The sequence below is a fragment of the Talpa occidentalis genome, unplaced genomic scaffold (assembly GCF_014898055.3).
Source record: "Talpa occidentalis isolate TD23 unplaced genomic scaffold, MPIMG_talOcc4v2.1 talOcc4.17, whole genome shotgun sequence".
Classification (NCBI taxonomy): domain Eukaryota; kingdom Metazoa; phylum Chordata; class Mammalia; order Eulipotyphla; family Talpidae; genus Talpa; species Talpa occidentalis.
The window spans coordinates 54,262,073-54,272,885 of NW_023601754.1; the positions used below are offsets into that span (position 1 = coordinate 54,262,073).

Here is a 10,813-nt window from a genome sequence, read left to right on the forward strand (position 1 = left end):
ATAGAGGCTGGTGCTGGAGTTGGCTCCTTTGTCAATTTGAGAAAATTGAGCAATTTGGCTGGTTGATACAAAATAGTTGTGCAGTGGGCAAGCAGGCCAGCAGGGAGGTTCACTTTTGATTCAGGCATCTGGATAAAGAGTTTGGAGCCCTCAGGATTTTACAGGCCTCTAATGTCAGTGCAAAATTATATCCATCACTGTTAGCAACAAATCAACAAACCAGGAACCGATTCCTCCACTGTGTTCAAGGCTGCACTCCCAAAGCCAGACCTAGTGCTTGGGGAACTGCGGCCACGGGATTCTCTGACTCAGAAAACCAGGTACACAGGCACACAGGCACACCAGGCTGGGAGACCGGACAGGGGGCTGAGCAGGCAGACTCCTTCTCTCACCTCTCTCTGGCTTTCTCCCTCGGTATGTGTTGGCTCGTAGACTCCACCCTTTGTCCCTCCCCTCAAGGCGCTCTGCACAGGCCCTGCTCTCTGGGACCAGGTGTCCATAATCATGCGCCTCTCAGCTCCAGGCATCTACACAACCTAGGAGGCCAAGGCCGCAGGTGGTAGCTGTAGAGGCTAGAGGTGGTGGGGTGTGAAAAAGCCCGATTCGCTTCATTTACCCTATAACGTGCTTAATAAAATGTCCTGAAGAGAATGAATGAACACACCAAATTTGCTCTGTGACTTTATTTTTTTTAAGATTTATTTATGTAAACAAGAACTGGGGTGTGGGGGTGAGAGGATTCACCAGAGAGAGTGGGGAACAGAGCAGGTGGATTGGCTGAAACACACTGCTGAGGGGAGCAGCGGGCAAGACAGGAGACTTGCTGTGCCATGTGGGTCACCTCCCTGGCTGGGGATAGAACTCGTACTGCAGTGGCTGCCAATAGCTTCATAGTGCTGAGACTTATCCCCTTGTACCACCAGGGAGGCCCCTGCTCTGTGACTTTAGATATGGGCATTGGTTCTTGTTGAATGGGGCCCGGGGATGGGGGAAGTGAATTTGGGCCTGACCAAGCCTTGGTAGTGAATTCTGATTGTTGGCAGCTGTCTGGATGTGCATCCAGTTGGCAGGAGGAGGCTTGCTGTGAACTTAACTGGACTTGGCCCTCTGGTGGGAATTTCACCAAAGGAGACCCACAGGTTTGGTGCTGGTGGGATAGCCTCTGCAGATGCCTGCCAAAGGCGAGCCCATGTTCTGAGCGGCGCAGCAGTTTACCCTCAGCTCCAGGGGCTGCAGGTTTCCCCTGGTCACTTCTCCCTCCTCCCTTCCCCACCCCCACCCCCATTCACGTGAGCCTGAGGGGCAAGTCACAAGAATCCATCCAGACTCCAGACATTTCACTAGTTCATAAGCCTTTATTTGGAGTGGGGTGCTCATGGAGCTGGCCACAGCCCCTGTGCTGTTCAGAGGAAGGGTTCCGAAAGCACCCTCCCCTGAACCTGGGACGTAGACTCTGCTCTGCCAATGCTAGTTAGTGGGCCAGAGGCTGCAGCTCTGAAGCTTGGTGGTGCATGGGAAAGAAGGTTCATAAGGCTCAGGACCACGTGAGTGAGGGCAGGGAGATGAGAGGGCCTAGAAGCTGAGCAGGCATGTAAGACTTAGCAAGAGCCGAAACCTGGACCTTGCCTCTGTGCCTCAGCCCTCTGGCCCCTGGGATATGACCATGAAGTGGCTGTTTTCCCTCTCTGAGCCAGTCTCCTCGTCTGCAGAATGGGGCAACAGTGTCTGCCGATGACCCCAGATCCCCTGCTTCTGCTGCTCAGGTCAAATGAGGCAGGAGGGGCACTGCCAGAAGTCGCCAGTGGGCTCTTGAACTAGGCTGAAATTTGTTAAATGAGAGTAAGAATACAAGGGGTTTAGTCTCAAGTTAGGTAGGGATTTGTTCAAGGCCAACGGCCAGCCATGTTCTCTCCTCCTGTAGATGGCAGGGAGAGAGGCACATCCAGAGGGGTGAGAGAATGGGCTGGGTTGGAGCCTGCTCCCACCTCCCTGAAAATTCAGGGGATGAGTGTGTGGGGGGGGGGGGTCTGCGGTCCTGGGGCTGTTCTGGGATGGGTGGGGTTTGGAAGGGCAAGTGCGCCCAGCAACCCCAGATACTTTCTTCTGTGGCCCACAAGTCCAGGAGACTTAGGGGTCAAAATGGCCCTGCTGCTCTGGATCAGTCGTGAGGCCTTGGAGCAGGCTGGGAAGGGGCTGGGGCAGGGCCAAGGGGAGAGAGGCAGGGAGAGCATCAGGGAGCGAAAGGCACCACTGTGCCCACTCCCGCCCTTTGCCCTGCCCCTAGGCCCCAGTGCTATTTAAAGTGGGACAGGAAGTGGGCCACAGGGTAGTGGGGCCCGTCGATGCCCAGGCCCTGGCAGAGGCCCAGCAAGCGGAGCTGGGCTTCTGCTGGGCTGGGCCCGGCACAGGCCACACTGCAGTAGGGTTCCTCATATTCGCCAGGCACCAGGGCCTCCTCCAGCAGATTGAGGCGCAGCAGGCCCCGGTCATGAAGCGCTTGCAGGGTCTCACGGCTGGCGGTGGAACTCAGCGCCTGCAGGTGCTGGGACACCAGGCACATGACACCCACCAGGTGCCCCCGGGCGCGGGGGTGGGCAGGCAGGGCCGGCTGCAGGCCGCAGGCCACCATGGCAGCAGCCAGCAGCAGGTCTACCCCATACAGCTCCAGGATCCAGTCACGCAGGTAGAAGCCACCCATACGGGGGTTGATCTCGATGAGCTTCGGCCCAGCCCCGGTCAGCTTGAGCTCCACATTAAAGACCCCATCCAGCAGCCCACAGCCCAGGCAGCAGCGGAAGGCTGCCTGCACCAGCTGTGCCTCCTGCTCCGGTGCCAGCCCAGTGGGCATGCAGGCTGCCGTCTCAGTGAAACCGGGCAGCCGGGTGGGGCCGTTGTCCGAGACGAAGGCAGCCAGCAGTCGCCCGCCAAACAACACCAGGTCCACATCGTGCTCGGTGCCCTCCACGAACTCCATCAGCAGCATGGCATTGCCCCAGCCCAGCCCAATGCCCGGGTGGTCAGCCTCACCCTGCAGGTCATGGGCAATCCGGGAAAAGTGCTCGAGGCACTGCGGTGCATCCTCCACCAGCCGCACACCCACCGCGCCCGCCCCGAACTCCAGCTTCATGACTCCCGGCAGGGGCACCTGATGGACAGCCCTTTCCACATCAGCCTCACTCTCCAGCGGGCAGCAGGGCACGGCGTGGAGGGAGGGCGCAGGCCAGGGCGGGCCGTGGTGGCGTAGCAGGTGCAACTGAGTGCGGCTCTTTTGCTTGGCCAGGCGCATGGCAGCCGGGGGGCTGCAGGGCAGCCCTAGCTCCTGGCAGAGCAAGGCGGTGAGCACCAGGCAGTCGTCCCAGTAGGAAAAGCAGCCGTCGAGCTGCAGGCCACGGGCCCGCACAAGCTCCGCCAGCAGCCGAGCATTCTCCTCATCCTTCCGGTGCTCTGTCACGTCGAAGTGGATGAAGCTTTGCACCAGCTGGGATGCAAAGTGGTTGGGGTTCGACTCTACCAAGTGTAGCTGCGAAAACCAGAGGACAACACAATAAGGTCAGTGCAGGGGTGCTGGGGAGAGAGGGACGTGGTCTCGGCCTTCGGGAGAGCCGGGTTAACCACTGGGTGCTGGAATGACATTTGCTGGTGACTGAATAACTGGAAGGTGCAGAAGTGGGGCCACGTCACCCAGCCCCAGGGCGGGCCGGCTTCCCAGAGGAGGCAGTGCCTGAGCTGAAGGCTGATAAGGGTCAGTCAGAAGAAAGATGCTGCAGGAGGGAGAGTGTGAACGTGGGGGCAGGGCCTGGAGCAGGGAGTTGTGGGGGCCGGTGACAGGCCTACAGCCTCACTCTGGCCCGGAAACCACCAGGGCTGGGGCTCCAGACAGGAGGGCTGGTGTCCTGGGGCTTGGGCTCTTGTTTGTCATTCGCCTGACTTGTTCTGACGCGGGGGCTGGGAGGTGAGGGATGGTGTCACAGAGGAATCCAGTGAGACCCTGCGCTCCCTGCATGCTCGGGGTACACAGTCACGGCTGGTACCCAGGGCAGAGGCAGCCCCTAAAGAGGGGGTGCACTGTAACACTCAGCAGGAGTGGAGACCTTCGGTGGAGGGTACAGTGGGGCACACGGTGTGGCCGGCAGGGACAGGAGACAGGGGTGTGTGCTGCGGGGGTGGGGGGGTGGTGAAGAGGTCCCTGTGGTAGGCTGGGGCCAGGAAGGGCCGAGACATTCGGGCTCCATTCTGGAGCTGTTCAGTAGGGCTAAGAAGTCTAGGCTGCCCCTGAGGCTGCAGATTCTGAACCCTGAGCACCCCCTACCCCCTGTGAACTTGCCTCAGGGTCTGTCAGCTGCTCCCCAGCACCCTCCTCTGGAGCTCAGGAATTCAACCTAAAGGCATGCCCTTTAGGGTCCCGAGCCTGGCATTCAAGCGGGGTTCTGGCGCTAACCCTGCAGGCCCGCCTGGCCCCTCCCGGCCATCGACCCCGGCTTCCTCTTCTCCTGGGGGGCACGGTGCTCTCCCGGGGCGCTGGACAGAATTCGGTTAGGGGCTAAAAAGTTCACCCCTCCAACCTGGGCCGGGCGCAGACACGCCTCTTGGTCGGGGCTCCAGAGCCTCGCAGGGCCGCACGCCCAGGGGTGCCCCCCCGCCCCCCGCCCAGGCCCCGCCCGCCGCGCGGGCCGCGCACCTGGAGCCCGTAGTCGCGGGCCGCCTCCCACACGAACTTCTTGCTGACGCCGCCCGCGCCGACCAGCAGCAGCCGCTTGCCCTCCATGAGGCGGCGCGCCGAGCGCCGGAGCATCGTCTCCACGAGCGGCGCGGCCGCAGCCTCCTCGGCCGGCCCCCGGCGCGGCGCGGCCCACAGCCCCTCGAGCGCGCCGCACACCTCCAGGCACAGGCCGCAGTTGAGCCCCAGGGCCACGGGCACCAGCGAGCGGCCGGCCGCCGTCAGCGCGAAGTCCACGCCTGGCCGGGCGCGGGGCGCGGGGCGCGGGCTCAGTGCGCGCCCCCCTCGGCCTCGGCCCCGCGCCCCCGGCCCGGGCCGCCCGCACTCACCCACGACGTCGGTGCGGGCCCGGGGCCCTCCGCGCTGCTCCGCGCTCAGACCGGCCTCCAGGCTCAGCACGGCGGCCAGCGCGGCCTCGGCCGCCGCCTTGACGCGCCCTCGCACGGCCGCCACCTGCGCAGCCTCCCCCAGGCCGCACTGGGCCAGGGCCGCCTCCAGCGTGCGCGGCAGGGAGGTCCGGTGCCGCAGAGGCTGGTCCCCGCGGCCCACGCTGCACACCACCTGGGCAGGGCGCGACTCGGGACCAGCCCGGGAGGAGCTCCCCTCAGCTGCCCCACACCCCTGCCCCTGCCAGGACTCAGGGGGGCGACACTCGGGAGCCCCATGCCCCACGGTGACTTACACGGCACAAGCAGCTCTCCCCTGCTCTGCCCACCTGGTCCCTACTCCCTTGGGGGGGGGTACTGCTTGGGCTGCCCTGCTCCCCAGGGCTCCCAGCAGAGCTCCCGGAACTCTGGCAGCAGGTGCCGCCCTGTTGTGCCCCAGCGCCGAGCAGGGTGAAGGGTCCACCTCTCATCTTGGCCCAGAGCGATATACTCAGGAGGGTCCCCAAGCCTCCCTGAGCTCCCCAGCTTGGAGGCCCCTAAAGAGCTCCAGGCCTGGGTGGGTCTCAGGACCTTGGTTGGCCGTTCTGTGGGCAAGAGCTCTCTGGGAAGGGGGTTCAGCTCTGAGGCCGCCAGGCAGGCTCCTGAAGCGGGAGGGGTGCCAGCAGGATTGGGGAGGGAGGGAAAGTATTGGGCCCAGGAATCCCTCCAGAAGCAACCAAGATCCCCTCCCCCCCAAAGATGTCGTCCTCTTTCTGTCCAGGGGCCTCTTCAGGTCGGTGAGGCCGGGCTGGGGTGTGGCAGCAGAGTCACTACCTGAACCTGGGCCGCACCCACCTTGCTCAGCAGGGGCCTGTCGCACTGTGTTCGACACACTACCGCACAGATCCGCACCGCCAGCTCGGGGCCTGGCGGGGGGCTGCCTGGGGGAGATGGTGAGACCTAAGCCCAGCACAGGGGGCGGAGCCCAGCTTCCGCCCCAGGCCAGCTCAGGCGGCTCTCACCTGGGAAGGGCAGCCGGGCAGGTGGGCACACAGCCTCCACCAGGACACTCTCCTCCTCCTCCAGTTTTTCCAGCAAGGTCAGCACTGTGTCCACCACTGGGCCCAGCTCTGCCCGAGGATGCAGGCGCAATGCCTGCCGCCCCCGCCAGCGCCAGCCACTGGGCTTCACAGCCACCTGCAGCAGGAAGGGGTAGGGGGAGTCCTCACCACCCCCTGTACCTGAAGGGTGGGGTGCATACACCTAGGAACCCATGAGGAACCAGGGCAGAGGATTGCCAGAAAGGTGGGGCAACAGCTAAAAGTTGGGGACAGCCTCCCAGTGGGACTTGGTAACCATCCATTGGTCCCCTCCAGCTGGCGTCAGCAAGACCTGGGCATCAGGGGCCTGTTACCTGCAGGGCATCCCCCAGGGCCTGGGAGTGCAGAAAGACCCTCACTTCCTCCTTCACCAGGGTCTCCTGGCCCTCTTTGCCATTCAGCTGCACCACCCGGAGCGCTGGGCTGGCATCCCCTCCCTGCAGCAGTGCTGGCGGCTTGTAGATGAAAGCCAAGGTAGCTGGCACTGCCACACCACCCTGCTTGGCCAGCAGTTGCCTTGTCAGCAGCCGGTCCTCCAGCAGCTGGGCCAGCTCGGCTGAGGCTCCGGTGGGGCAGGTCAGGTCTCGGGCTAGCTCTGCGGCCTCTCGACCCCAGCCAGGCCCCAGCCCCAGCCCCGCCAGGAAATAGGTGGCACAGCGTGGGGGATCAAAATCATCCAGAAACGTCAGGCCCCCCGGGTGGAAGCTCACGGCCTTGGAGACCAGCAGGGCCGCCTCCCCTGGTCGCCCGGGTGCTGGCACCTTGGTCAACCAGGCAGGGGACAGGCAAAGGAGCATGTTTCCTGTGGGCAGAGGGAGGAGGGCTGCTGGCCAGGAAGGCATATTGTCCCTGCCCTCTACTGCCAGCCTGCATCCTGTGTGGTGGGGGCAGCTGCTCCCAGGACCCACCCCCACTGAGAGCATGGCAGCTGGGCCAGCGAAATTCAGGCAGATGCCAGGGTCAGCGGGTATTTTGGGATGTGGCCGGGCCAGGCCAGAACTGACCTTTCTGTAGGAGGGGGTAGGGAACCTAGGGACACACTCACCCGGACTCTGCACCCCACCCTCCAGCAGCACAGACAGAAAGGTGCTGGGGGATCCCAGAACGCACAAGGTCACCTCCGCCCCAGGGCAGCCTCGGGAAAGAGAACATTTCCCAGTTCACCGGGGGCCCCCTGGCTGTCTATTGAGCCCTTCCCCATCCCTCCAATCCCCACCCTCTACCCTGGGGTCTCCAAGTGCTTCTGGTTTCCTATGGGAGAGGAAGCTGGAGCGGCAAGGGGCTGCTTCCCTGCTCCTCCAGCTGCTCCTACGGCCCTGGAGGCTGGGTGGCCCGGCCTGGGCTCTGCCACTGATTCTCTGTGACCCTTGGTCCCAGTGCAGCGCGGGGAGGCATTGCTGCACCTCAGTTTCCCAGTCTGTACATTGGGACCCAGGCCATGACATTCCCGTCTTCTAGCCGTGTCCCTCTGACACAAAATCTTTGGTGGCCTCATGACATATAAAACAGCTGAAGCAGAGGAGTCTTCAGGCCCTCCTGATCAGCTGCCTTCACAGCAGCTTCCAAGACATCTCTCTAGAAGCTTCAGCTCCATGGAAGGACGTGGATTGCCAAGGTGGATCTTGCGGAGGAGGGACGGGGACAGGACCTTGGTCCCTGACCTTACTGGTGCTAGATGGCCCTGGGAGCAACACCGGCCTGGACAGGTCGACTGGCCTGGCATCCTTGGCTTCAGACCCAGCCAGAGCCTGGGGGAAGGGGCCAGCCTTGATGGGGATGGGAAGCAGGCTGGGCTAGGCACCTCCCCCCTCCACAGGGCCCCCCTCCGTGGAGCCCTCGGGCACCTGTGCGGGGCACCTGGCTGCGGTCCTGGGTCTCCGGAAGGCCAGCTTGCTGCAGACAGCTCTGCAGGAGGCTGTAGTAGTAGACAGTCCAGGCCCGGGCCTCTGCCCCTTCCGGGGCGCCCCTGCAGTCCAGGCCCACGTCGTGGCACCAGGAGCCAGGGAAGTAGCCTGTGGGAGGGAGGCCAGAGCCCCCTCCCCACAGGCCCTCCTCTTCCTCCTTGGAGGCCAGGGGGCAGTCCCGCTTGGGACCCAGCGGATCCAGGGAGAGCTGAGGGGGCAGAAATGGTGGGTCTCGGGCAGGGTGGGCAAGGGGCATGTTAAGTCACCCAAGGGTATAAGCTACCCCCCTCCTGCTCTGGACAGGCGTCCCGGGAGCCAGGAGAGTTCGGGGTGGGCTGGGGGTGAAGGCCTGTCAGCCATCGGGCACGCGTAGGCGGCAGTGCTTTGTAAATGGTGGGGGCTCTGGGGGTGGAGGCAGAAGGCAGCGTATAGCTGGCTGGATGACGGTCCCCTGCAGCCCCCACCCCACCCCGTGCCAGGTCTGCCCTACTTTGACTCACAGGGGTGAAGATGTTTGCCTGTTTCATTCACTGGAGCAGCCCAGGCAGCTAAAACAGTGCCTGGCACACTGTGGCTGCCCTTAATGTTTGTTGACAGAAGAATAAACAAACGAACCAAGCATCGCTCCCCGGTTGCTCATTCTCCTTGGGGCCAGTGACCCAGCTACCGAGGTGGGGTCCTGCTGAGACCTAAATCTGTGGGTGTATCTGTTCTGTTGCCGCCCCCAGGGGTCTTGAGCCCAGCCCTGTGCTAGGCACCTGTCCTTTTCAGACACTCTGACTTCCGAGAGGTTTTCTTTGGATGACTCCCCCATACCCTGCCCTTGCTCAGGCTGGCGAGGGGGCTCAGAGGCTTGGTGGGAAAATAGGTGGGGACACAGAGGGCCTGTGGGTGCCTGGTGCTTGCCCTGTCCCACCCTGGGGTGTTGGACTTTGGTCAATGGGAGACAGTGTGCTATGGCCAGGAGATGTCTGGGCCTCAGACCTGGGCTTGAGTCCTGGCTCGCCAGTGCCAAACCTTGGGTCCAGGGACCCTTTCTTAAAAGTCGAGCTTCCTGAAAGCCCAGTTTGTGGGTTCACTCCTATATCCCCAACTGCAGGACGGTGGTAGGTACCTAGTAGGTGCTCAATAAATGCTGCAGAATGAATGAAAGGGGCCCAAGTCTGCCCACCTCCCCGGGCCAGTGTGGGGAGTCCAGCGGGTGTGAGCTGGCTATGGTCTCAACTGTGCAAGGGAATTGCTGGGGCGAGGCTTCTGGGTGCCAACCACCACCCTCTGGATGCTCCCTCTGCCTGGGGTTGGGGTCTGGGGATAGGGCAGGGGCCAGAGGCTGGGTCTGGGGTGGGGGCAGTGAGGGACCCGAGGCAACTCACCATCTTACAGGTGGAGAGGCGAGAGGCTGATGGCAGAGACACAGGGAGAGGGACAGAGGAGGAGGTCACACCCACAGCCCCACGCAGCCTCTGGGCTGAGAGGCCCCACGCCTGAGCCTCTGCGCGTCCGTGCCAGAGGCGGCCAGGGTTGCCCCACCCCCACCCCAAGGAGGCAGGTGCAGAGAGATTCCTGCCTCTGGGACCCCCGTGGGTCCCGCCGCCCTGAGCTCGCGCAGCCAGCGCTGGGCCGACGCGGGGTCCTGACAGTCCCTCCGGCGGGGGCGTGCGGCGCCCAGCGGGGCGCGGGGCGAGCGTCGAGGGTCCCTCTGGGGCGCGGGCGCTCAAGGCCCCCGGCCGCGCGGCCCGGCCCCGCAGCCCCCCTCCCTGGCTCTCCCCGGGGCGCGGGCAGGAGCCGGGGTACCTGGCGGCGGCTGGCGGCGGGCGGCGCGGACCGGGCGGCTGGGCGGCGGCAGGCCTGGGGCTGGGCGCGCCGCTTTATATAGAGACCCGGGGCGCCGGGGTGGGCGGGGCGGGCGGGACCTGCACGCGGGCGCCCCCGCCCCTCCCGCCCGCCGCCGCGGCCCGCCAGGGGGTCCCGCCTGGGGCGCGCGAGGGGGACCTGGGGCGGGGGCCGGGCCGGGGGCCGGAGGCGGGCGCCGGGCGGGTCGGGGAGGGCAGACAGACGGGGGACGGGGGCGCCCAGAGACCGCTGCGTCGGAACAGGGGGCCAGGTAGCCCCGGGCCGGAGCCGCCCAGACGGCGCTGGACATTGGCCCTGGGAACTAAGAGGAGGTGGGCACAGGGGCAGGGACAGACCCTCCATGGAGGAGACATGGAAAGAGCGGAAGGGCGAGTTGGGGGGAGGGGAGAACCCGAGCCGGCAGAGGCTGGTACTGGGGCCCGCCCTTGAGGGTGGGTGGCCAGGAGAGCGGCTGGGGCTCAGGCGGAGCCGGCCCTTGGACAGAGCTGAGCTCCCCAGCACACCCGGGCAGCTGTCCCGCCCAGCCCAGAGCCCTCGGCCCTGAGGCCGACCTCCCCAGGAAGCCAAGTTGGAGCCGGGTTCTTGCACACCTCCTCAGGTGTGCAAGAGGAGGGGCCCCTTCTCGCCTCCCTGGTCCTGAGAGAGTAGTGGCCACTCAGCAAGATGCCCCCACAGGGGTAGTTCCCTGAGATACCCTCCGCCCCCAGGAGGCCAAGAGGGAAGGGAGTGACCACGCTAGGGGTTCCAGTGGGTGTGAGCACAGGAAAGGGGGTGTCTACTCCATCCAACGTGCCCTGGGGCAGCCGGTCACCCACAGTTATACCCATAATCTCCCAAAGACAAAAATTCTTAGACCCAGGGGCACCCACCCAA

At 64.4% G+C, this 10,813-nt stretch overlaps 1 protein-coding gene across 1 annotated transcript; it reads right to left on the reverse strand.

Moving 5' to 3' along the window:
• Positions 1-1,316: 1,316 nt before the first annotated feature.
• CARNS1 (carnosine synthase 1) lies at positions 1,317-8,507 on the reverse strand. The gene is made up of 8 exons (XM_037517469.2): positions 8,027-8,507; positions 7,228-7,317; positions 6,497-6,984; positions 6,105-6,279; positions 5,938-6,023; positions 5,047-5,278; positions 4,679-4,956; positions 1,317-3,520 (listed from the first exon to the last, which is right to left on the reverse strand). The coding sequence occupies exons 1-8, from the start codon at positions 8,340-8,342 to the stop codon at positions 2,294-2,296; spliced, it is 2,892 nt and encodes a 963-aa protein (XP_037373366.1). The 5' UTR covers positions 8,343-8,507; the 3' UTR covers positions 1,317-2,293.
• Between the last annotated feature and the right edge of the window lie 2,306 nt (positions 8,508-10,813).